The following is a 27,494-nucleotide window of genomic DNA, read 5'->3' as shown; positions in this document are numbered from 1 at the left end:
GTCCTTCTGGTGACAACCTGCACATACATCATTCTGCACAGCGAATATCAAACCTCCGAATGATGTTAACAATAAGCAGAACACATTCCTGACTGCAGGCAGTGCCTCAGTGCACACAGCCATATCACCCAAGAATATGTTCAAAATTCCTCTGATAAGCTCAGCATTTCCAATTTGCTTTTTTCACTGATATCCTCCTGTTATCCATTAGAGGAGGGACTGGTCAGCCCTGGCACACTCTCTGCCCACAGATGACTCATAAGTAACTGACCCTGCTGCAGAGACCCCTCTGAGTCCTGAGGGGAGCACAAGTTTGCTAAGAAGCCTGAGATACTGGAGCTAGATGACATATCAGACTCTCACATCTGTTATTTGTCTTAGAACAGCAGATTTGTGTTTGCTTCAACAAATATCAGCAAACATCTCCCACAGATTAAATATGCTCACCCTTATGTATTTGTGAAGCATCCAGATGGTGCTGATGTTGTCTTCCCTCCTAACAAACACACTGACCTGGCCTGGTAGTACTTAAAGCCACTGAAGAAGTCAGAGGAGCCACACCGTGGGCCCCGGAGCTCCAGCTGAGGTGCTTCCGTCTAGACTCCTCCCAGCTGCCTGCCAAGCTGCTGCACGACGTGAACAACTTGTACCCTGTGGGTGCACGCTGCACTGACCATCTGCTGGAGAGCACAGAGGAGGAGAAGTGCTCCCATCCTGTAATGAGGGAGAATGCAAAGGTGCAGAGTGATAAACATGAGTGATTATCATGTAATGCAGTACATAACAAACATAATCTATATAAACATCTAAACATAATAATATGTGACGTTACATAACATGGTTTATTTTTAATAGCTGCTGCTTTCACTGGTTTCAAATGGAACAACAGCAAACAGATAAACATCATCAACATTTCTGCTTTAATAAATACTTCAGACAGCCTGGGAGATATACAGAGCTGTTGCCATCTGGTGGTGGAGCTGAGGCACTAGAGGCCTGTATACAATATCTGTGATATTATGGTTACATAATTAGCTAGCTGAGCTGCAGCACTCTGTCACAGTATTGATACAGCTATTGAAATGCCAATCACAGCACATATACTTTGTAAGCAGCAGATTTTTCCATACACAAGTGTAGGTTTAATTCAGTTCAGACAACTTTATTCATCCCAGAAGGGCAATTCAGTTTTACAATCTTCCCAGAACGTACACAAACTCACAGGCAGAAACAAGCAGCACCAACAGTGGTAATATGTCAGAGAGCAATACATGGGCAAAAGATGATGCGCACTGTAGTCCAGTCAATCTGACCCCAAAATGGCCCCAACCTAGGAGCAATGGCAATTGTAATGTTTCATAGTTTTTATTGGTCCTAATACTCTCCTGCATCACATCAAAAGTATGCCATCATGGGTTTAGTAGACCATGTTCAGCAAGATTCAACATATTTGGGTTCTTTTCCTATGTTTTTGGGGCCAATCCTTTGTTGTACTGCTACCCAACACCAATTTTTTTTTGCCAAATTTTCTGCTTAGTTTGTGCCACACTGCTCCCATTGGTGTCACCACATCTAAACTGGCTGTAAATGCTTCTATATATACTTAGTACCTATAACAGTATTATTCATTGTAAGTTTGAGAGTGATGGAGGGGATCGTAGTGCAGAGAAGTTGAAGGGTTGGGTTGACACGGTGATACAGAGTGTGTGAGAGCTGACTGGTTCTATGAGCAACTTTTCTACTTTGTTCTATTCAACTATTCTATCAGCATCTTTACTTTAATTGTCAGCATCTTATTTTTCCATTCACTTAAAACATTCATCCATCCATTTTCGTAACCCCTTACGAAAGCCTGGGGGTGCTAAAGCCTATCCCAGCTGACATTGGGCGAGAGGCAGGGTACACCCTGGACACGTCACCAGACTATCACAGGGCTGACACATAGAGACAGACAACCATTCACACTCACATTCACACCTACGGACAGTTTAGAGTCACCAATTAACCTGCATGTCTTTGGACTGTGGGAGGAAGCCGGAGTACCTGGAGAAAACCCACGCTGACACAGGGAGAACATGCAAACTCCACACAGAGGGGCTCCCTTCTGGGATCAAACCAGGGACCCTCTTGCTGTGAGCTTACGCTAACCACCACACCACCATGCCGCCCTCCCTTACAACAATTAATTTAAATTTGAATAAATTGCAAAAGCAATAAAGAATGCTGTGCCTCATGATGATGGACCAGAAAAAGACATCCTGTGCATCTTAGATAGGATGGGACAGGAAACACATACAGCACACTAGTGGAAACTTCTATTTGTTACGATCTAAAACATTATGTTTTATGGGTCCGGTCCATGAGCCCAGGTCAGAATTTTCACTTATTGGTAATCTAGTTTGGTATCATGAAAAACTTGTTATCTCTAGATGATATTTCAACTTAATTACCCTTCCTATCTGGCAGCTTAGTCACAGATATCAACCTTCAATGACACCACAGTTAAACCAAAGAATGAAAAAGTCAAGGCATGTTTCAAGTTTGGTCTCTTCAAGGTCTCAGCCTGAGTGCTGATGTGCAATTAAATGAAACTATGCTTTATAACCTAATTTAACTGACTTCAACAAAGGTCAGTTCAGGGTATGGGTACCACCTAATCACACATATACATTCAGAACAGGTCATATCTGATGGTTATATGTGAAAAACATCCTAAAAATCTAATGTTTAGACATAAATTATATGAAAACATCATGTTAAGAAGCAGAGATATGCACTTCATTTTGTGATGCTGTGACAAAATGGCCCCAAATTTTGAGCCCTGAATTTACCTTGATACACTAGGTATATAATGGTATACTTTTAGTATGTTATTTGGATGTCCCAAGAGCAATCCCATGCATAATGACTCACACAAGGACCAGGCAAAGAAGAATAATTAACATTCATCAATAAATAAATTAGTAAATATAAATAAAAATTCTGTTGAATGTGTAGGCTCGCCAGCCATGTGAAGAACAGACACAGAGTGAACCAACTATGTGGTTATAAAATAAGGAAAATAAGAAATAAGGTTGCTGTTACAGCATGAAGATGTGGCCTTCTATTGAAGGTTCACCGGTAATAAAAAGTACTCATGGATATCAAACTGATGGGTTTTTATTGCCACAGAGAGTTAGAGGCCCTAACAGAGAGAGGTAAGTAGCCATCTTGGCAGACATTATTAAATTGATCACTGGGCCTCTATTATAATAGACTGGTGCACCACGTCTGGAGGTTGTCTTTGTGAAATAGCATTAGTGAGAAAAATGTCTTTCTCTCCTTCCTTTGGGTCGACCTTGTCTGGAGGGATTTGTGAGGTTCAGTCTGGGATGGCAGAGCTCTCTCTGCTGGTGATCAGCAGTTTATTAAGATTCATAATTATTACTGTTGGAAAATACATTTACTAAAATACTTTTTAGTACTTAACTAGTTTTGAGGTACTTCAGTATTTACATTTACTGTGACTTTACGCTTCTACATTCCAGAGACAAATATTGAACGTTTTACTCCACTTCATTTATTTAAAAGCTATAGATACTACTTATATTAAAGGAACAGTTCACCCCCAAATCAAAAATACATATTTTTCCTCTTACCTGTAGTGCTGTTTATCAGTCTAGATTGTTTTGGTGTGAGTTGCTGAGTGTTGGAGATATCGGCCATAAAGATGTCTGCCTTCTCTCTAGTATAATGGAACTAGATGGCACTCAGCCTGTGGTGCTCGAAGCACTTACAAAATACATTTGAAAAACTCAACAGCAATGTGTCTTTACAGAAATCATGACCCAGGTACTCAAGATAATCCACAGACCTTGTTGTGAGCAGTTTCATGTAGGAACTATTTTATTTCCACTGAACAACACCATGCTAGCTCACCTAGCACCACTGAGCTAGCTAATGTTAAAGCTTAGCCTTGGATGACGATATTAATGTTTACATCTTGCGCTGTCACCAGCACGAGCCTCATGTCCATGAGTAGATTCATGCTTCCGTCTGTGTTGTGATGCAGTTGCTGGGTGTAGGTCAATAGAAAGAAAACAGTTCCTTCATGAAACTGCTCACAACAAGGTCTGTGGATTATCTTGAGTAACCAGGTCATGATTTCTGGAAAGAGACATTGCTGTTGAGTTTTTCCAATTCATTTTTTTTTCTTTGGCGCTTTGAGCATAACAAGCTGATATTGCCATCTTTTTGCCATCTGCCATCATCTCTTCGGCCAGTATCTCCAACAATGGGCAACTCACACCAAAACAATCTATTGATAAACAGCACTTCAGGAAAGAGGAAAAATGTGTACTTTAATTTTTGACTAAACTGTCCATTTAAGTTTTAAATTTTACATTAAAAACATATGATAAGTTTACCTGTGGTTCCCAACCATTTTGGCTTGTGACCCCTATACATGAAATAATTGGTTGAGGACCTCTTCATGTTTCAGATGTCTATGAGCTGTTAGCAGTTCACCCAATTTCCCCCTCTCAGACAGTTTCATGGAGGCAAAACAGTACAACAACCCACTACTACTTTCTCAAATGGGGGTATTGCTACTTAATGTGCTCCAGGGGGTACGTAAGATTTTTTTTTTTTTTATGTTAATTTTAAAAATATCAGCCATGTGCAACTCCTAAAATATCTTTACTGTAATAAGTTTTATAAAACTGTAAATGCAAGTTAGATAAACCAGATTTTGTACTCAGTATTCCTACTTCAAGTGCTATCGTTGACTGCAATAAATTGCCACAACAATCACCTTCACATTTACATGTGTTAACTGTGTGTTTCTACCCAAAATGTTTTGTGCTGGTCAGGGGGGACTTTACATTATTTAAAAAGGTTTGAGAACCACTGCACTACAAATACAACAACCTCCTATACCATTAATCATGTCACAACCCCTCAGATTATCCTGTGATCCTCAGGAGGGGCTTGACCTCTAGTTTGGGAGCCACTGAACTAAACTACTGAACTACATATATAAAGTTGTTCTAACAGCTCCACTTTGACCAGCTACTATGAAGTACTTTATGATACAAGGGTTACAGGGTTACATTTTGTGATAATACTTCTGTACTTTTACTTTACTAGGCAGGACTTTACTTGTAATTAAGTATTTTTTACCTTGTTGTGACTGGTACTGTGTTGTCTCTTCTATGAAGAGGGCAGACAAACATCATTGAAGAACACCCACTAGATGGAGCTGCTGTAGGCTGAGGCTGTAGGGCGTTTGGTCTCTGTTGGTTTCAGTTTGGCCAGCCTGTGTGACTTGTCAGAATGCAGAAATAGAACTGATAAACACATATAGCAAAACTGTTATAAAAATAGACCACTAGCGGCCAGTCGGTGGCTTTGCTCTTGTTGCATTGCTCCACTTCTGATGACATCAGGTCTATTTCACTGTCATGGGGCTTTTTGAGACTTGATTCAAATAAGATAAAGAACTCAAAAAGCTCCCATCATGTTTTTGCCCTACACTTCAATTCAAAGGGTCATAAAACGTTAAAAAGTAAACACATACTCCCATATTTAGATCACAGCAAATATTCCCATATTTACTATAAATTTGCACTTGGGACTGAACCAAGTCAAGCGGTCCTGCCCAGCAGGACCTACACGTTGCGTGTTTACACTAAAACAAAATACAACTGTTCTCTCTTTCCACCACATGTCGCTCCCTTGCTGAATGATTGTTGTTCCACCGAGCCTGCCAGAGGCTGTGCAGCGCACGGTAGCATCAGCCAATGGTGGAATCCCCCAGTGGCGTGTCTGGCCTGGATCCCCTGTGAGGTTACACCACGTTGCCACTGCTACAGCAAACATTTCACCCTGCCACAAAGTCTTGCACATGTGTGGGATTTTACCGTGTTGGTGAACAAGAAGAGAGGCAGTATGATCCGGTGTCAACACCTCACCTGCTTCTGTTGCCGCACGACATAACCGAAACAGCCTACAGTATGATGGCCATCCAAGAAACAAATAACACATCTTTGGCAAAGGAATTTAACTTAATTTTATTAAAATATTGAATAGACAACTTTCTCACCAAGTACACAATAAAACGTTTAACCTCTTGAAAGAGACATCAAAAGACAACAAATACAAATTAGTTTCCAAATCATTTTAAACATTTAAGACAACCGCCAAATGTCCAGCTCATGATCACCTGGTGAGGACTGATAAGAACGTGTGGCTATCTACAGATCACTTTACTCACGAGGCTCTGAAGCCGACGTGTAGACTGTTGAAACACAACCATTGCTTTTGCTAGAATGTGCAAATTCAATTTTTCCATCATCACTCATGCTCGCTGACAGGCTATAATTCCTCTGAAGAAATGACCCAAAAATAAAGACAATTAAAAGAAGAAAAGAACAAAAGAAGACAACAATTTCCCATGTCTACGCCATTATCATTTAAGACAATGCAAAATCAACTACTGCTGTGCAACTAAATGGACTACATCCAACTGCTTTGTTTGTGATAACAAGAGGAGGTGAATTGTGCGGGATCTTAAGTCCAGGCTTTGTTTCCTCTTAAGGCATGTAAGCTTTAAAAAGTCCTCTTCATCAGAAACCGAGGGCGGCCGGATAGAAGGGTGTGCTTCACATCACAGAATCCAAATCAAGAGAGACACGTCCGTCTGTCTCTTGAGCTTCCTTCAGTGTCCATTAATCGTCATCTTAGGTAGGTGTGCGTGCATGTATTTACAAATTTTACCAAATGCATTGCAACTGTGGAGCCTCTGCATACTTCTTAATACGTGCAGCGATAAGCAAGGCACCACCTGGATGTATCTTATGCCAGCGTCTTCATGTGCACATCCCACTGCGAGCCATCATTGCTCACTCCCTTCCATAGAAAATCTCAGATGCACTTCTCCCTGCACCTCCCTCTCTCCTCTCTTCCTTACATATTCTACTGATTAGCATGGGTTTATGTATGATTGCATGTACATTTTTAGGTCTACGTTTGCATCTGTGTGTAGAGATTTCAGGGCGTACTGAGCATTTGGGCTATTTTGGATATTTCAAAAGAGAAGGATGAGGGGGCGTGTAAGGAGAGGAGGAGGGGCAGTGCTGTCTGGGTGTCTAGAAAACAGGCAGTCTGGTGGAGGTCAGAGTACAGGCATTGATATCCTCAGTGTGAGAGGCTCTGTGCAGGGACGGTTCTGAGGCACTGCGGTTTATCTTAGGTAGGGCATGCTGGAGAAGCTCAATCGAGGACAAGATCTGAAAGAAAAAATGCATCAAAGAGAAAAAATGATTAAACAAAACCATCTTAGTTCAGCTTGAAGTCTTCAATTAGAGAGCAGCTCACCTGCGGGAAGAGCGGCCTCTCATCCTTGGACTTCTTGATGCAGTCAGCCACCAACCTTTTCATGGCTTTGGGGCAGTTCTTGTAGAGCTTACTGAGGTCTGGGGACAAATAGCCTCTTCCCACCATGAAGATTATCTGAAAGGAGAGAGTCACAGGCAGCAGATGAGACTGAGGGACTGTGTGGAGCATTTATCACTTTGAAAATATTTTACAGTCGATTGATCTAAGTTAGTGCGACAGTAAAAGACATCCGATCAATCCCAAATCAGCAGTCCACCTCAGAGATATTTTAGAAATACAGCTGGCGAATCGAAGGTGACAAGCATCTAAAACACTGGAGCTATTGCTGAGGCATGAGTGCATGATGCTGCAGAGATAATGGATGATAGAAGTACTTTGTGTTCTTGCCAGTTCAGCAACGGATCGTAACACTACTTATGGGCACACTTTGTGCAGCAACTTTAGCCTACGTCGAATACACAGTAAACTGAACTCAACAAGGAGCCAGACGCGATCCAGACCGGGACTCGTGGCCTGCGGGAGGACGAAAAACCACAGACACACATACGCAAAGCCATGCACCCCTTTTCTCACACACGAACAGGGTTGTGTTACGGCGTCTAAAATTAGGCCAGTGGCTCCAGGACGCCCGCCTCTGTTCCATGGTGGGCCTTAGGCCAGCTCCACAACCCCCTTCAGACAGCAACCCAGTGTCTTTCCACCGCCTCCTGGCCTCGGCTCGCAGCGTGACACAGTCTGGGACCCAGGCGAGGTCCGAAGCTGAGACACTTGTCTGACTGTGGGTTAGGGCTCGGTTTTACATGACCGAACCTTACAAGGTAGCAAAAACATGCAACCCAGCTTGACACAAATTGATTTTGATGAACAAAAACAATTACTGAGTGTGTGGAAGACATAGGCCTCGTTTCCACCACACAGAACAGTTCAGTTCAGTTCATTACACATTTAAACAGTTATGTTTGCATTTTCTGTTGTCAAAAGTTGCAGGTGGTACTAATAGAACTGCTCTATTCAGTCCTGTTTTTCATCACCCTTCTGTTGAGGTACCTGATCTGTTACTAAACAGTGAAGCTAGAAACACTGCAGTCTGTTAAGAACCATGACTCTCACTCAAAAAGTACTCTGTGCACATCCCATCAAGTGTGACAGAGTCTAAACAATCCAGACTGTCCCTGTTCTGAATCATTGGTGAAGAGGACATACAACAAGAACTAGATTAAGCAGAAATGTGGCTATTACAATCCATAACAACCCCGCCTACATGTAAGAGTACCGTCTGCAGTGGAAACACAAAACAGGTAGGTAAATGTCGGTACAGATTATATGCAGGTTTTAAGGGTACTATACTGAAAGAGTTTAGTGGAAACGCCACTATAATGGGTGAGTATCATAACAGCATCTTAATGTTCCATATAGGGCTTTTCCATTGGCCCTTTTGGCTGTGCCGAGTCAAACCACACCACATCAATTTGTGTTTCCATTACCAGTTTAAACACAAGTTTTGCCAAGATGTGCCTGAGATGGACCATCTCCAGAGACGGGTCTAAGAGCACCAGAACATCTCCAAGCGGGTTGGTGATGTGAGATGAGCTTCGTCAAAAATACAAAAACTGCTCCTTTTGGAAATTCTAATCATATCACCACATGTGACGTTTCGGGCACCAGCGCTTCATCAGATGATGATGAAGCGCTGGTGCCCGAAACGTCACATGTGGTGATATGATTAGAATTTCCAAAAGGAGCAGTTTCTGGTGTGCTGACCTGTTTTTGTATTTAGGAACGACTCAGGGACATGTTTAAATATCCTCCACTGCAGATGCCAAACATTGCGGATAGTTCTTCATGTTCAGCTGAGACCAATCTGGAAATCCATTGGTAAAAAAAAAAAAAAATTCTTCGTTTACCTCTGGAGGCACTGCCCGTAGTTTTTCGACTAACAGAAGTGCAGGGGCCTCGGGGATCGCTCACCCCCTTCACTTCCGGCGGTGCCCCCAGTGTTACACTCCTACCTGCAACTCGAACCAAATGGCGGTAAAAACGTTGCCGCTAATGCCCTTTTTTCCTGTCTTGAGTAGTGAAGGTGTGCTGGTGGATGCACAATGCTTTTAAATTGTGCTGTTGTCCATGTTTCTCACATTGACGGGACGGCGTTTTGGGTGGAGCGGTTGCCTTGCTGTTTCTGTAGGTGCACATTTCCTGTGAACACGTGCACGTCTCGGCCCCGCCCCTTCCATTGTGATTGGCTAAAGCGCAGAGCAAGCCGAGCCAGCACGTGTGTATGTAAAAGAGCTACTTTATGCACTGCTGTACCACCACACTACTGTCACCTGACATTCAGTGTGCCGTGTAAATGACGAGACTTTACCTGATCTCTAGTTGCTATCTGGGAGTATGGGAGCTCTCCCGTCATGAGCTCAAAGAGAACAATTCCATAGGAATAGACGTCAGACTGGAAACTGTACGGGTTGTTATCCTGCATCCGGATAACCTCAGGAGCCTGTGGACAATACATGACATTTCATTTTCCGTATTTTATCTGTTCATTGAGCTTCACAGCTTAATAAGTGTCCTAATAAAGTTGTCTCATGAGCTTTAGTGGAATTAAAGTCGTGTTACTGACCATCCAGAGAATGGATCCAGAAGGCTGCTCCACCTGATGTGAGCCGCTCCATCTGGCCTTCACCGTTGCCAGACCAAAGTCTCCAATTTTCACCGTTAGCCCTTCATGCAAAAAGATGTCTACGCTGCTGTCAAGGAGTAACAGCCAAAGCACACTGAGGAAACACAGATCCTGACCAGTCTGAGGAACACGGTGTCACAGTTATCTTTCAAACTACACAAACTTAAAGAGTTGATAGAAAGGATACTGTTGGACTTCATGTCACGATGGATGATGTTCTTTGCATGCAGATAGCTAAAAACGACAAGAAGGAAATACTGATGACATCTCAGTTGCATCTAATTTGGCAGAATATCAGACAGGCTCAATTATTAGGGACTCACTCCATGCCCTGAGCCGTCTGCCTGGCGATGTCTATGAGCTGGATTATCTTAAAGTTTGTCTCCAGGACGTGAATGTGCTTGTAGAGGCTGCTGCCCTCACACCACTGGGTCACAATGGCCAGGTTGTCCTTCGTCATGTAGCCCATGAACAACAGGATGTTGACATGTCGTGTCTTCCTGTGACCAGCAGCAGAGAGGAAGAGGAAATCACCAAAATGAAGATAAGATTGAAGTTTGCAAAGAAGACGACTGCAACTGTCAAAATGGCTGAAAAACCTACTAAAAACCCATTTCTCACCTCAGGACTGCCACTTCATTTCTGAAAGCCTGGAACTGCTCTGGTGTGGGGTCGGTCACCTTTAAAATCTTCACTGCTACATCACCTACGACAAAAACACTCTGCTCAGTTAGCGCTGACTCATAACATCCACTGTGAGCTCATATGAAAAGCTGAGCAACAAGCACATTTTCCAGCCCATTTAATGTGCCAGGTAACTTATTTGAAAGTCTTAAGTGAAAGTGTTAGTGGTTACACCTGAATGTTCCCTGCCCCGTCTGAAATGCATTCCTACCATGCCATTTCCCTTTGTACACGGTTCCAAATGAGCCCGAACCAATGCGGGAGTTGAGATACACCTCGCTGGCCTCGATCTCCCAGTAGTAACTCGAGTCCCGCTTGTCCCGGGGCCTCTGGATGAACAGAAATCAAGAAGGTGACACTGATGTGACACACAAACTAAACATTACCAGTAATCATAATTAGCCAGTACTCTGTAGGGCAGATTGCATAACTGCTCTGAGAGTTTTTACTCTTAATGCAACATACAAGCAGGGAGGGAAAGAGGACACATATACACACATATAACACATGAGATAAAGAATCTCTACGTAAAATGACCAAATCTTAAAAAATGACTTACTGCAACAAGAGTAAATGCAATTTGCTACTTCCACCCCTGCATAAAAGGCAAGACTTTGAACTTACAATTTTATTTTTCTCCTGAGTGTTGAAGGACGGGGCCCTCTCTCGCTGGGCAGGTGCAGGGGCTTTGGGCTGGTGCTGGGTCCAGCCTGTAGGGCTCTGATTGGGGGAACTCCCCGCTTCAGGAATACAAAGAGAAGGAAGCCGTTCAGGATGGAAGACTCTCTGGCTGTGTCTAAAATCATTTATTACTCACTGTACAGGAAATTCTATGTAGAGGGTTATATAACATGTCAGATGCCACTAAATGGGACACAGGCATTCTCTCTAGACATTCAGGCAACACTAGGAAAGGGCAAACATACTATAAAGTGTACAGTGAATATCAAATGGTTTGGGATGCAACCTTTGTCCCAGTTCTCCCCCTTCAAGCTTCCCATTGTAACAGGCTCACGCTTCGAGAAGGGAGCTATGATAGGGGGACGTTGCATTTGATAACCACGTAGAGTGGAATGGGAAAAAAATGTATAAAGATCAATGACAAAGCTCTGTAGAGTCTTTTTTCACATGCAGACGGCTCGCAATAGGCTTACTGCGATAGCTGGTGTTACTGGTGTTACACAATGTTCAGGCATACACCGATTACATTACCTGCCCACTGCAGCTTTGCTTTTTAAAGCTATACTTTGTTGGACAATGAACGCTACAATTACAAACACAAAGAGTCTGCTCCAGTCTGTGCAGCAGCAGAGTTGCAGATTAGTCTAGCAGGAGTCGAATTTCACTTATAAGGAGAGTTCACCATCAAGACGATGGTCAGGGTTTTAGTGCCAAAGCGAAAAGCAAAATTGCCTACATGGCAATATTTCAGATTTAAACCCAATACTAATGGGGAACTTGATAACGTTGATGAAGGAAAAGGAGTTGGTTACATCGCTAAGAAGCTGGAGGTGTGCAACTCCGTCTTGTTCCATTGCTTTGGCAGTACTACAACACACACTGATCTGCTGTCAACACATGCTGAAGATGATTGTTATCTTGTTTTTGCATTTTTGATGAACAATAGCAGCAGTGCTGATCTCACAGAGCCTTTCCTGTGACTAGTTCATGATAAAAGTCAACTCTGGTGTTTCACCAGTGGAACGCTTTTAATGTGAAGCTACAGCAGTAGGAAATGTTCGGTTTGCATTAGCAGTAATTTAATACAGCGCTTAATGATGGGTATCTGTTTTTGTAAAGACAAAAGAAAAGTCCGCACACTTCAGCTCCCTTTAGGTGCATTTATTCCAACATCCTGGAGTGACGTTTCGGGCCACAGGTGCCGTTCTTCAGACTGAATAATACAGCTGTAGGACGTCACTCCAGGATGTTGGAATAAATGCACCTAAAGGGAGCTGAAGTGTGCGGACTTTTCTTTGTCTTTTCAGTTTTACTCATGTAGTCCAGCACCTTTTTCATTTTTTGGATGTGCGCGGCTGCTCTGTTTGTATTATCTGTTTTTGTAAACAATCTGGTGTAATCAGTAACATCAGTGTTGTCACAAGTTTATTAACCAGTGGGGAAATTCCCTAATTATGATTAGCCCTCAATGTCAGATGCTGTGATGAGTCATTTCCATATTGGAGTGAGAAGGGGAGGCTGGACAGACAATTTAAAAAGACAGGTCTGAATTTGAACACCTCTTATGTTTTAAAGGAGACCTATGATGCTTTTCTGTATTTTGTGTCTTATATTTAGTGTTACAAAGTCAGACATTCATATCAAAAGTGGCTAAAGTTTCAAATAGTAAGGTAAATGTATGTAAAAGTAATCCCTGTGAGCAAAAACCTCAGGCTTTAGACTGTTCTGAATACTCTGTTGTCACAGTGTGCCAGATTTCTTTATATGGTCATCTGCTCCTGGCATAGCCTACACTGCTACATGTAGCTACATGCTAACGTCAGGGACACATGCAATCTTGGTTGCCAATGTTGTTCATTTCTACCCAATTTTGGATCATAGTCCTGCTGGAAAATGTCTGGTTGTGTTAAGAGGCATTCATAGTTTATTTTTCATGGCAGAAAGTGCAGCTATTCTCTGCTACAATCGTTCCCCGCTGCAAGTACACTGTTCACGTACATGTAGCAAAATGCTAACATCACGTAAACATCTAAACTTGGTTGCTTATGTTGTTAATTTCTCCCTGATTTCGGATTATATTCCTGCTGGGACATGCAGGGTTGAATTTAGAAGCTTTAATTGGTGATTTTTCTGAATTTGTTTTTTAGAAATTTGGCTGCAGTGATGGTGTAGTGATGTCGTGATATGAAGATTCGGAAACCCTGACCAATCAGGGGGCTTTTCCAGCAGGGGAGCTTTAAGAGTCAGGCACCTAAACTGAGCCTTTTCAGGCAGAGGATGAATACAGATGCTCCAGCACAGACAGTATGAGGAAAATAAAGTGTTGCTTGAACATTAAAGCATGTAGCTTTAGATACATGTATGAACCTAAAGGTTTACATGAATGCACAGTCTAATATGGGGAGATTTGTGGTGAGGGTGCAGGGAGGAAGTATGTGATGCAGCACAGAAGTACACAACGTGATGCTAATGAAATGCAGAGTGAGCACTTACCTGAGTCATGATCACGCATTGCATCCTACAGAGACAAAAAAAAAAGCACACACAAATTTCTGTCAGCGTGCTCATACAGTTAACCACATGCTGTGCTGTCACTCATGGTTTGACTTCAGTTCTTAGATGTGAATGCAGATAGTCTGTTTGCAATGCATGCCATTCAGACCGCACACAGACGCTCCGCTTTCTAACCTTTTCTGGACTCTCGGATGAGGCTTCAACAAAAGACTGGGGGAAGTGCACAATACCTACTTTCCTCTTCAGCCAGAATCTATGGCACCAGGAGCTTGGGGACGTATTCAGGCAGTCTAGCTACTCCCCCAGCAGGGTACACAATACAACAGGCCAGTGGGGAAAGGAGGAAAAGGGACACAGTGAAGGACAGTAAGGAAGGAGGATGACAACAGTGGCGTCCAGGTTACTACCTGGACAGAATACAGGGAGAATATTCTACAAAGCATGCAAAACAAGTGAGCTGATTATGCAAGAACATGGGCAGTGAAAAAGCAGAAACTAGAACTGAACAGGGGGGAAGTCAAGTGTCGCACATTTTAAAATCGCTAAAATAAGATGCCATCAGGGGAATTACATAAAACAGGCTCAACCCTGTCCAGGTGGATTACTTAACGCAGAGGTAGAGAAAAGCCAGGCGAAGATAGTTGGAATGCCTGAGATGTACGTAGGCGGGCAAGATCACTCTCAGGCAGGGGATATTTTAGGAGTGGCTTGAACCTACAGGAGTACCCAAGGGGCCCATACGGTGTGTAGTTACCTCGATCATGCTGCTGTCTACAGGCAGGGTAGTGCTAACCATGTGGACGTTGGGCGTGGAAGTGGAGCGCTGCCTCTGGGAGAGCCCACCGCCTGTGGGCGTGTAAGGCGCGGTGTAGTTGAAGGCATGGGGGGTGGAATATCGGTGGGCTGAGCTGTGGAGGTGAACAAAGATCGAATATTACGACACAGCGGCTATTGTTTGTCTGCAGCTTGTGTCACTGCCTCACAGTGACACACACCACTGACTGTCAAAGCACACACTGGGTTCTGTGACTTCTTTAAAACTGGCCTGCAATGGGTGTGGCAGTGGTTGATGCAGGGGCTTTCTGGTTTCATTTCTGTCATTTTCTCTCTGACTTTACTCATCAAAGCATCACCTCTGTATGTTTTGCCAGTGATACCACACATGCAAAATCAATGAGAGGCCTACTGTGTGGTGAAAACAGAACACACAAAGTAAAACTGAAAAATAGCCCTGTGAGGAAGTGGTTTATTGGTTAATTTTGTTGTGGCCTTCCTCTTATCCCATTTTTGGCTAACGTGACACTGCAGAGGTATGTTGCCCTTGATGTTTGCCAAGATCAGTGTTGGCTCAGCTGAAGAGTACAAAGCTCACCAGCCAAATACGTTAATCTGCAAACAATCCAAATGTGAGTCTGACTTGAGATGTTTCCTTTCACAAGCACAGAATCAGATTTTAACAGGTTAAAATAACCAAAAACATGATCAACAACTGTGCCTGAATAAAACTCTCAGCTTTGAATTTAGTCTGACGTCTTGGTACACCTCCTGTTAATAACTGTAGTGAACTGTAGCCACTGGTTAAAATGGGGGTATGATGTGAACAGAGATCATATTAAATCACATTTATGACCATGGAGTGCACTCCTCGAGAACAATCCCCCTTCTGGCAATGCAAAACTATGTTTCAAAAGAGTATTTGAGATCGCCTCTGCATGGAACAACTTGATACTTTGTGAGCGCTAATTTGGCAGACTCAGAGTGCTTTTTAACCATTTTAAGTGCCCCTGAAACAACAGGCTCTTTTCACGCCTCCCGTTACATCAGCACTTGGACTGGTAAGCCCTCATAAAGCTGAGGACGTCATTAAAAACAGGATTTAATTCGATTCAGATTAAGGCTCTTTACACATTAGGACTGCGTCTGTTTTGCAGTGGAGCATGACCAATAACAGAAAATGACAACGGTCATGCCTACCTAGACCTGCCAGTGTCTCTCCACCCCTGTTTACAGTATACTCATTCAGTAGCTCTGTTTTATTATCCTGTAACATACAAGGACTATTTGTTTTTAATTAAAGGCTAACAATGTGGGCAGTATGTGTAAATGAACTATGGTAAACCTCCCTCCGTCTTAACAGTGCCCAGATCTCCCTACTCATTTGCCAGCGAAAATCCACCAGATGATGCAATACTAGGGCTGTTGCTTGACCTACAGATTGTGCATCATCATATAGTTGTATGCCTGCTGCCACAAGGGCTACAAAGAGAGTAGAAGGGGGTTGAGAGAGAGAGAGAGAGAGAGAGAGAGAGAGAGAGAGAGAGATGCCCCTCTTTCTGTCTCTCAAACTCAGATCAAACGATAAAACTAAGCCGTGCTGAGCAAATATAAACCAAAATTTTGTCACCGCATTGCCTATTTATCACCTAAAATGTTTTCAAAACTTATTTTAGTGCACTGTTGAGCTGTAAAATGAGAGTTTGTGAACAGGAAATGGGTGCCTTACTGGTTCCTGTAAAAAACAAGGCTGAAAAAACTGAGTTCAAACGATAAAACTAGGCCGTGCTGAGCAAATATAAACCAAAATTTTGTCACCGCATTGCCTATTTATCACCTAAAATGTTTTCAAAACTTATTTTAGTGCACTGTTCAGCTGTAAAATGAGAGTTTGTGAACAGGAAATGGGTGCCTTACTGGTTCCTGTAAAAAACAAGGCTGAAAAAAAAAGCAACTATGAACCAAGATTCTGTTACTGCCTTGCTTATTTCTTGCCTAAAATCTTTCCAATATATTTTAGACTACCATTTGACCAGCCGGCCACCATTTTGTTTTTGTTTTCAAAAGGGCAACTCACACTACATCACCCACCAGTTGTAGGTTTTCCACCTCTTGAGAAATAGCAAATACTACAGTCATTATTCTCTGTTCTCACCTGCTCATGCAGCACCAATGTCGAAGGTATTTATATCTTTCTACGGCATAGACAGCCCAGTTTATGAAAAGACCATCTTTCCAGCAGTGAAATACTTTTTTAACATTTTCTTATTCTTCCTGCTATGCCAGAGTTTTACAGTCCAAGCAGCACCCTGATTATTTTTTGACCTCATGCGGCTTTGGAGCTTTTTCCCATAAGACGGTACACATTTTGTTTATCTCTTGGACATGCACTAGGATGCACATGAATGCACATAGGTGATGCGATACAAGTTCCTGCTGCGACACACCAAAATATGCAGCAATGCACCGGCAGAGATGGGTAAGAAGACGACTGTAAGCAAGTAAATATAAATGTGATACATCTAAAAATGCTTTAAAATGTGTTATGAGGAAGGAAATGCTTTCAACACATTTGTTAGAGCTCAAGGATACACGCAATGTGTTCTAGTGTGTCACACTGAATGTAAACAGAACTTTTGTTTGTTTACAGGGCCTGTTTGAAAAAGAAGTCACTTTTCTTTGCTCTGGTTGCAGAAGAGGAGGGCTCAGTTCAGCAAGAGCATTTTCACATAGTTTGGGTGTTGTGTATGCACATGCTCTGTTTCCAAAATGCAGTCTTATTTGTACGTATATTATTTGCACCTGAGAATGAGAAGAACTTTATCTTGCAGGCAGTAACTACGACAGGTACAGGTTATATCTAATAATAAAAACACACAGAGGATGGGTTATAGCCATATCAGGCATAAAAACATCCTCACCTTGGAAACCGTGTTAAGGATTCTCTCATTCGCCGGGACGTCAGCGGGGGCAGTGACGGGGCACCGCTCTCACCAGGTGTTGGACACAACCTGGAGATAGAAGAGTGATAGGGAGTGAATCCCTCATAGCAAACAGTGTGCGGGAATGTGTGAGTACTTAGTCAAATAACAGCTGACTGCTAAAGACTAAAATGGTTGTCATCTTACGGCTTATCTCGTCACTCCCAATGATATGGATCTTTCAAATATAGCTGACAGACCTGCAGCCCGCATGCAAAATAACACTAATAAGTTCCTACTCTCAGGGTGAGTATGCAAATGTAGGAACTAATCAGGAGACCTATAGTATCAGGAGAACTGGCCTTCCCTGTTCTATTTCAACAACATTTCTGGTGCACTAAGAATTCAACATCCAATTTGACTAGACTGAAAATTAATTAAAGGGATACTTCACACCTGCAAATGACAATTTGTCTGTCAACTGCTCACCCTGTGTTATGTTGAATTTGTGAAGAAAACTAGCATTTCTAGCATGCCTCCAGTGAACAAAGAATCCAAAAACAGAGAAAATTCTTGATTATTTGAAGTCATAGGGGTCCACATTTTACCGCAAAACTCGTATGCTAATGGCGCATTCCAGGCAACCTGTAACTCGTGTTTTTACAACCCTCTACCCGTGCAAGTGCACTCAAACCCGTAACTTGCCACCCCTGAACATGTACCAGATCAATGTACTCCCAGTTACGCTTTCTGACGTCACACAGCCCTCTAAACCAATTACCTTACTCCTCTAAGCAACAATGGCATCCCCATGGATGCGGTGTTGATGCAGGTGATACAAGGTGAGAAACAGACAAAAAATAACCCTAATGTTAATGCATTACTGGTGCATTATATGGCCCAGAACAGACAGGAGTGGAGATCCTTTGTTGCTGCCCTACATGCTAGCCGGCATAAAGGGCAGTAAGTAAGTAATGCATTATTGGCAGCCACTCTAACAGCTAGTTTCCAGCGCAAGAATAAATCAATACAAAATACGTTTCCAAACACACAGATAACATTAAATAAAAAGTATAATAGCATCTGTGACCTTATGCGCCGTTTCTCCTCCTCCTCTGTTTCGCTCAAATGAGGAAGGAACCAGCACCTTTGGCGATAGAAGTGATCATAAACAAACATAAACCCGCACAGTCCACCTTGTTGCTTTGACAGTTTGGCGTGACTTGCCTGACTTGCCTTGCTATGAAGTCATGAGTCGTGACTTGAAGTGGTGACTTTCGGGCTCAGAAACTTGCCTGGAACGCAGCATAAGTACCCCTCAAAAACATTAAATTTACTTGGCAACTGAAAGTGAAACTTATGCTCTCTTAAAAACCAGACCCCGTTAAAAAACAGTAATTTTACCTCACTAAACACCAGAGCTGTTGGTCTACCGCTGCCTCAATCAGAAAGCTTGTTTGGATTATTGTGTGACATTGGTGTTTTAAAGGGTACGTTTGAATCATCAGTCAATGGTTTGTAAACTGATGTTGCTGCTGGTAAAGGTGGACCCGTTTATCAAGAGTTTTCTTTGTTTTCGGAGTCTTCGTTCACCATGGAGGCGAGAAAAATGTTTTCTTCCCGAATTCAACATAACACAAGGTGAGTACTGCTATCCAAATGGGCATTTAGCAGAGTGAAGCATTCCTTTAAAGATAAGCTTTCATACAGAGAACAGCTGTAGGATGCTTGCATGTCCGTTGGTTATATTTCTATAACGAATACTTCAGGATGTTCAAAAAGTGTTGTTACAGTAAGTTACTGATGCCCTTTTTCCATTATGCTCCCATTTGAAGGTGAAGACACTTACAGCAGTTGTCTGATATTGCTCCAGTCCACACACATCGTGGGCACTTTGGTGCTACAATGCTCATGGAATTTGTAGCCGCATGTTTGGCAACGGAAACCATTCAAAAGAAACTTCTGGCAAATATCGCAGAACGCTAGTTTCAGATATGTTTTCCGGACCTGAAAACGACAGGAAAAAAAATGTACACGTATTCCTTTAGTGGTGAAAGTTTGCAGTGAATGGAGTGTGAGCATATCGTACGATTCTTCAGGCACTTACAAAATTATGCGTCGTCAAGGGAACGTGATCTAAAACCTCAACCAGTAGCTCTTCTCCAATCAGGGAGGTGGAGTCAGTGTTCCAATCCATCCGAAATTTTTTACTGTTAAAGAAATTAACAAAAGGCTTTACATGAAGGGGTGTCAAACCAGGGGCAATAATTGCAAGCTCACTTGTTTCTGTGATCTTTCAAACCCACGACAGATTTGAGCTCACCTCCTCTGTCCTGGGTGCAGCCGGAAGACAGCGCAGCACTGAGGCTGCAGACCTCGCACCTTTAACGCTTTAATCAGGCAATTGTGCAGAGTCATACCTGGTCGCACGTTCACCTGATGGACAAGAAAAAGTATTAATTCCTCCGTTGTTTGCATAAATGTAAGTAGTCCCATATGCCTTGAGGTAACTGTACCCATGCAGCATTCCTGGAAATCTGTATGTCATCTTCTACCTGCGGGAAAAAACAACTCACCACAGTGCGCTGCTGGTTCGGGAGGTAGACACGAATAGTGCTGCTAGTCTTGGAGTCGGGCATCTTGCTGTCATCTGAGGAGCGACGCTGGCAGGGGAAGCCTTGGACCATAGTCGGGGAGAGGCACGGGCCCTCGAACGCGGAGTCCTTCATTCCGAAGCCGTTGCTCAGGGTCTTCCACGCTCCCTGGAGGTGCTCCATTAGTAAAGCCAAGTGCACTCAATGGTCTGGAAAAAAAGGGTAAACACACACAGTGTTAACAGTCCAAATGCTTCAAAGTTCACATCAACAACTATATACTTAATCAATATGACATTAGTTCTCTTTGTTCTGCGTAAGGTTGGTGGTATGAAAAATTAGAGCTGTAAAAGAACAGTCTGTTCCTCCATCAATCTTTTTTTAGGGTATATAAGTGTTTGAATTTATATTCTTTACCCAAACGAGATCTTTAAATTTAACTTTGCAGCTTTGAAAAATTGCTTTCACTTGTTTTCGCTCCATTGAAAAAGCAGCTGATGTCAGTTGCAACAGAGGAGCGCAGCAAAGATAGGTCTGGGTTATGGCATCTCTACACATGATCTCCCCAAGTGGAGCAACCCTTTCTGATGATGGCGTGATAAGGGCCATTTCAGGGTCATGTCAGTGTGTTCGTAGCAAACCCCTCTGAAACGTGACAGGAAACGTAAAGAGAACATGTTCGCTCAGACCTGTGTAGTGATCCTATGTGCTTGTTACTCTCAGCTTAACCCTAAACTAAACAGTATAGTAGTTGTAGTCACAGTAGTTTAAAGAACACCACGTGTGCTTTTTTTTGGCATAAAACCAGCAATTGTTCTTTTCTTTTCATCTGGAAGGGAGCAGCAGAGCAATGTAGACAAACTAATCCACTCAGACCAGGAGAATCTCAGGCCACCGCAGAGGTCAGTCGTGTTATTTACAGTATATGCTTTCAACACACTCTTTTTTTCTGCGCGGTCAGGCAACAGACAAGCACCGAACAGCTTGTAACAGACAGTTAAGGATCACAATCAAAGGTCTAAATAAATAAAGAGAAAGAGGAAAATAAGAAAAACTAAAATAAAGTTTTCAGTCTGTTCATGTCACTTAAATCATTTTTATTGCAGCAAACTTTAGCCGATCTAGTGGACTGAAAAAGCAATTTACTTTATTATTATAGCAGGCTGCCAAAAGTTTAATTTGTATTCGCAATATATAATATAATAAAAAAAAGCGATACTTGGCATCTGTGTATTAACGCAACATCCAGGTAAAATATTGTGACGCTATAATGCAGTGGTTCCCAAATCCAGGTGTGCCGTATTCAACTAGGCCTATAAAAAAAGTTATGAATTTTTAATTTACTGTATCAGTATCTTGCGCGCACCCATTTCCTAGTAAAGAGGCAAACTCTACCTTAAAGAATGTGATTTAATCTAATTGAATTTTTTAAAATAAACATCACGCGGAACCTATTTGTCACCGTTCGCACGAGGGAATTATAAGCGTGTGACACATCACATTATCTTACATCATCTGACATTATTTCCTGTTTAAATGGGTGTGTTGTTGATGCTTTGATGTAATTTTAAAGCGTTTCAAATTAGTTCTCATTTTTAGAATTGACATTTCATGAGTAATGGTTGGTTGTCAATTGTTATTTGATAATAGTAAATAAAAACAAATATTCATGGTGTGATAAGAGTGATAACACACGTTTTAGAGGCTACTGTTCACAGATATATCGCATATATTCAGGTGTGTCTTGAGCAGGGTGTCCTTTCAAGATATAATTTTAGACTGATTTTTCGGACAATTCATCTTTGAAGGCAGGTATGGAGGTAAATAGTTTATATGTGGTCCCGTGCAGAGGTAGATTTTTATACAGGATCACGGTTCTAAGAGTGGGTTAGGCTGATCTACATTTGGCCAACAGGTAAGTGCAAGTATAAAGTAAAGAGACAGTATTTGCAACATTAGAAACTGTAATGCTGAAGAGCTTTACTCATTTTGACAAAAAGAAATCAAAAGATGGATAAATGAAATTAGATAAAACGTTTGTGGCAATTAAGACCTCACAAATTAGAATTTAAAGGCCAAATATGTATAAAACTGAATTTAAGACATTTTAGGTGCGGCCATACAAGTTCTTTGGATGTATAAAACCAGATTGTTGACTACCCACTTGGGCTAACATTAGTTAGCTGTATAAATCGCACTCACAAATATAAATGTTCCAACTGTTGTCAATATAGAGATCCTACACATTTTAGCTTGGTTGATTTCATTTCATTGAAACCATGAGCACCAGGGGAGACCGTAAATCATTCAGATTTACCAGCATGACGAAAAAACAAATGACGTCTCCCTTTTTCTGAAGCTGTCATTAAGTCAGAATGTGTGTCCATTCCTCGATTACCTGGTAAGTTATTTATATTCCTTTGAAAAAAAAAACAGCCCTGTGACTATGTGACCCTGTAGAGTGATGTATGAGGACGTATGTGTGGCATGTTATTGTATGTTACTACAGTCCACCTCCATATTATAAGAAATATGTGCCTTGTATCCATGTATGCCTGCAGAAAATATATATGTATGCCATTTACCAAGCCTTTAAAACCAATGAAAACTTGAATTAAGTAAAACAAATTAAACTAATCAAAGTTGTGAATATTGTTTTAACAGGATAACGTGGTGTTGTGTCGGCATGCTGGGTGACAATATCCTCAGGTGCTGTGAAACAAGTGTCATAACATTACACATAATTGATATGTTATTCAAAGCCTAATTTTTATACAAGTAATATTCATACTGGTTCAAATACACAATTTGATTGTATTTTGCAACTTTGAGCAACAGTTTTGTGTGATAGGAATTAAAGGCCTGTCCAGTATAGATGCCTGCCCCAAATATAAGCCAGTGATTTGACCAAATAGTAGCCCGGGCTTTTAATTGAAGTTTTACGGTGACTGTTTTATTATAAATCCACTGTATAAAAGCCTAGAAGAAAAACAGAAAAGCTGAAGTCCTCTCACCTAAATGTCTTGCCCCTAAAATGATCCTTTACAATATATATATAGTCTTCAGTGTCACTTCTCCTTGGCCCTTATTCTCAGTGTGTATACTTTCACTGTGCAAAGCTGCTCATTACCTCTGCTGTGTCCTACACAAAGACCTGTTCCCACTGAGCAGATGATTTACTGCAGTTAGTGGTTAGCTGTCACAACACATACCGGTGTGTCAATAGCACAGAAATGCATGATTGTGGAAGATTGTGTGTCTTCCACCCTTCCCACCATGCTGCAGGGAGCTGTGTTCAAAACAAGTTGCTGTGATCCATCCATGAAAAGGAAAAGGAGTTTCCACCAGAAATAACTGTGAAGTCCTGGATCACTAGACTTGGATCTGTTCTACATAACAGGTCAGCCTGCATAACACAGCCAGCTTTGCTACTGTGAGCAGTTTCTGTAGCTTTAATGATGCGTTCAAAGTCATAAATGTAGGTGAGATCAATGTCAGCAGGTTAGCATATTTTGGGAAGCTGGCTAAACTTGACTTCTGGACGCCTTCATTTGAGTTCCAGTGAAAAGCAGCTTCCACGGAGCAGAGCCTGCTGCTGTGACCCGTGCGCAGCACTGACACAACTACACAAGCTATTAGTAGCCTACGTGTGTTTTTATAAGGCCTGGTAGATCCAGTTATTGCTGTGAAATTGCCTGTAGGCCCTCAAGAGGCGAAGTCTGTCGTCAAACTTCACTGCACCGCTTCTGCCTTCACCCTCCATTCAAATTTCACTTTTTCAAACGCTGCATGTCGCGGTTCATGAGCCGTACGGAGAAGCAGTTTAACACTTGTGGCTGTTGTTAGCATTTAAAAGCATATTTTGACAAAGAGAGGCGATGCTAAGAGCCTGTAGCCTGTGTGTGCTTACCAAGAGAAGTTAGAAAAGTTGTGCTCCGCCATAACTTCAGGAAAAAGTGGCGTCGGTGACATCATCATATTTGCAACGCATTCAAAGAAAAAGGGAAAAAGTCGGATCCTTGAGTTGTGGCGAATTATCTTGAATCCGGTGAAAGTCGCGACAGTGTAAATCGTGAAGGTCACAGGCGGGTGTGCTTTTACGAGCCACCGAATATAATAACGCCAGAGGGGGAAAGTTTTTATCTCCCACTCCGTGCACTCCGTGCACTCCGTGGTTAAAGCGAAAAAAATCCCTCGGACCCTCAAAGTGACACGACGAGGGATATTCTTTAAATCCCGTGGAGCGCTTTCAAATTAAAACTCCCACAAGTTGCTCGCTGACTGCCTCCGCTTTTCCCGATCAATATTTACGTTGTTGAGGAGAAGGTGAAAAGGTTTGAGTTGGTGTCGTGCGTCCGTCTGACGCCAGTGATTGAAACAGGACCTTGCAGTCATAACAAGAGTCGCAAGCATCACTCACACTGCGCAACTTTAGCACACATTAAATCCCTCCCACTTTGGGGAAACCGTTGTTTTTGCTTATTAAAAATCAACGGTATATTCATAAAGTGTTAGGCCATCATAATACAACTATAAACTACATATATACTATATTTAAAGTCATATTCTGCAGCCGCTGCAGCAACCATGACCTCATAGTGGGTATTTTTGTGCACTGTATCCAATATTGATTCAGTTTTTAATGTGCATTTGTTTAAATATTAGTTGCAGCAGTATCTTTTGAAAAGCACAAAAAAATCAGCCCACTACCGGTTTGGAGCGAAGGACAAATCCATTATGAACTCCATGTGCGCCACCAGCTGGATATTTGGACACAGTGCAGCATTGGAATTCATTTTGGAGCCTTCCTCATATTCATGACAGTCATTTTATATTTAAATATGTGCTCAAAAAGACATACAAAGCCAACTTGTACTATGGCATGCAACTAGATAATAAAAAATCCACCTATATTAACTGTGGAATTTTTTTGTAACCGCCACAGATGCATCATTCTTTAGTTTATATGGATTTCAAATGGGTTCAAACATCAAAACACACTTAAACTTGAGCTTTTGTTCGCCAATCACACACCTTCTTTTTTCCCAAACTTGCCCTGATACAGGAAAATTGTGAAACCATACCCCTCCACACTCACCATGTGTTCACCATCTCCGTAGCATCCCCGTGAGGGTCCCCTGAGGTACCTCTAATTACAGATGGCTCATAGGTCCTTTCAGCAAACTGGAGTTGACACCATCTGAGAATAAAACAGCTTCATCAACATCCCCCGGTCAATATGCCCTGATGGCTTCAGCATACATTGTTCCCATAAAGCAGCAGCACACAATTATAGCCAGTAATCTAAAGCACAAAGCCATGTTATGTTCTAATTTTAGTTTCATGCCACCCCATCTAACTTTACAAGTTGGTCTGCTTGTCAGAAAACGGCATGTTCTGACAGATATTCCTCCTAACAAATAACAGAAATGCCAAATACTGGTTCTGTGAAGATGAGGGCAGGGCTTTGTCATTGTGGAGCGTTTTAAGGTGCTCCACCCCACATGCAGCAGCACCACTGTGTTTCAGTCAGAGTGGGATAATATGGTGATATGTATTTTAACCAGTTTAAAGTCATGCATCACAGGTTGTGGTATTTTTCCCCGCTTTGCTTCAGAGGTTGTGAGCGACAGAATGAGGACCACAGGAGATAATAATCGCTACCTAAGAGCTCTGCGAGGAAAGCCACCTTAAAACTGAGATGAATGCATCTTCCCTACTTATTGATCTGACTGAGCACTCAGGCCAGTTAGCTGAGATGCTTGCAGCTCCCATAGATTGTTGTCTCTATCAGTCCACTTGTGTTCAAACTGTGATGCAGCCAAGACTCCTTTAACAAGGAGACACTGTATTAGGATTATACAATGATAGTCTGAAACACACACACACACACACCACTATTAGACTGTTTTGATTATGGATTGTTTAGGTTTATGTACACTCTCATTCCTGATTCTTTGTTTTCAGGTTTATTACTTTAACTTTGGGGCACTCACAAACAAGAGCGAAGTGAAATAATTTCACTATGTATCAAACAAACCTCTTATTCATTCATGCATTATTCATCAGAAGACTGTAAAATTATAATAACAACCTAATAATTTTAAGAAAAATGATTTTTCTTTATTGCTAAGAATCAAATATTTTGATATAGGGAAGAACAGGGTTTGTCGTCACACATTCTACCTTTATTTTAACTCCTCAAAAACGGTATCCTTAATATATTTCTTTTGGATGGACCCGCACTTGTAAAGCACCTTTCTAGTCATCCATGACGAGTCACATTCACCCATTCACACACACTTTATGCCACTTTATAACACACTCACACACTGATGGAACAGCCATCAGGAGCAATTTGGGGTTCAGTATCTCGCTCAAGGATACTTCTACATGCGGAGTAGAGGAGCCGGGGATCGAACCACTGATCCTCCAACCCGCTTTACTTCTGAGCCACAGCTGCCCCCAACTGTGTAATGTGTAATGGAAGCCTAAAATGTCACATAGGAATGGAGTGACCTTACTCTCCTTAAGCTCATTCTGTTCAAAAGAAATGGACTGTCAGATATTTGTCGGTGAAGATTCTCGTCATCCAGGTCATGGTAATCATAAGTGCTATATCTTAGGCAACTGGACTTGCTTGCATTTCTTGAAGACGTTTTGCCTCTCATCCAAGAAGCTTCTTCAGTTTGTCAGATGGGACCAGGGGTGAATGGGTGTGAAGTCGTCTGGGGAGGGATCCCAAGACTCCCCAGACGACTTCACACCCATTCACCCCTGGTCCCATCTGACAAACTGAAGAAGCTTCTTGGATGAGAGGCAAAACGTCTTCAAGAAATGCAAGCAAGTCCAGTTGCCTACGATATGGTGGCCACATGGTGGCCAGGTGGGTCAACGACTCACATTGTGACCTTAACGACTCTGAAACTAAGAGCTCACGTGACCCCTATAACTCTGCAGGGGTCCCCCCCCACACAGGGTTTATAGCCTGCAACTTTGTACCAGTCATTTAGAACTGAAGAAGCTTCTTGGATGAGAGGCGAAACGTCTTCAAGAAACGTAAGCAAGTCCAGTTGCCTACGATATAGCACTTACGACTGTCAGATATGTTTTGTGCACTTGTGACAATGTCCCCATGGTGAGGACAGTTGGGCATTTGTTTGGTATGCATTTTTAATTTCTCCTAGCTATTTGGGATCAGTAGGACCTGATAAGTATAAAAATTGTCAACAAAAATAAAACCCCAATGTCCTCAAACGAGTACTTCCT

The 27,494-nt window shown here is 42.1% G+C and overlaps 1 protein-coding gene across 3 annotated transcripts; it reads right to left on the bottom strand.

The window, feature by feature from the left end:
* Positions 1-6,031: 6,031 nt before the first annotated feature.
* raf1a (Raf-1 proto-oncogene, serine/threonine kinase a) lies at positions 6,032-25,571 on the bottom strand. Of its 3 annotated transcripts, none has more exons than XM_050064781.1 (18): positions 25,324-25,571; positions 20,208-20,434; positions 19,955-20,067; positions 19,739-19,841; positions 19,481-19,638; positions 17,632-17,721; positions 14,691-14,844; positions 14,111-14,230; positions 13,916-13,940; positions 11,366-11,481; positions 10,953-11,070; positions 10,679-10,763; positions 10,381-10,557; positions 10,245-10,291; positions 9,998-10,116; positions 9,743-9,874; positions 7,357-7,491; positions 6,032-7,268 (listed from the first exon to the last, which is right to left on the bottom strand). In XM_050064781.1, the coding sequence occupies exons 2-18, from the start codon at positions 20,406-20,408 to the stop codon at positions 7,128-7,130; spliced, it is 2,034 nt and encodes a 677-aa protein (XP_049920738.1). In that variant the 5' UTR covers positions 20,409-20,434; positions 25,324-25,571; the 3' UTR covers positions 6,032-7,127. The 3 variants fall into 3 exon arrangements, with proteins under 3 accessions (XP_049920738.1, XP_049920737.1, XP_049920739.1); XM_050064780.1 differs by lacking the exon at positions 25,324-25,571 and adding an exon at positions 24,136-24,610; XM_050064782.1 differs by lacking the exons at positions 14,111-14,230; positions 25,324-25,571 and adding an exon at positions 24,136-24,610.
* Positions 25,572-27,494: the final 1,923 nt, after the last annotated feature.

The sequence above is a fragment of the Epinephelus moara genome, chromosome 16, assembly GCF_006386435.1.
Source record: "Epinephelus moara isolate mb chromosome 16, YSFRI_EMoa_1.0, whole genome shotgun sequence".
NCBI classification, from domain to species: Eukaryota; Metazoa; Chordata; class Actinopteri; order Perciformes; family Serranidae; genus Epinephelus; species Epinephelus moara.
This window is presented reverse-complemented; position numbering and strand designations above follow the sequence as displayed.

Excerpts from the sequence above, each read along its gene's own strand:
- raf1a (XM_050064781.1), bottom strand. The coding sequence starts at position 20,408 with ATGGAGCACCTCCAGGGAGCGTGGAAGACCCTGAGCAACGGCTTCGGA. Across the intron at positions 10,764-10,952 it reads GTACAAAGGGAAATGGCATG|GTGATGTAGCAGTGAAGATT; the intron begins GTAGGAATGCAT and ends TTTTTGTCGTAG. Across the intron at positions 7,492-9,742 it reads AGATAGCAACTAGAGATCAG|ATAATCTTCATGGTGGGAAG; the intron begins GTAAAGTCTCGT and ends CTCTCCTTTCAG.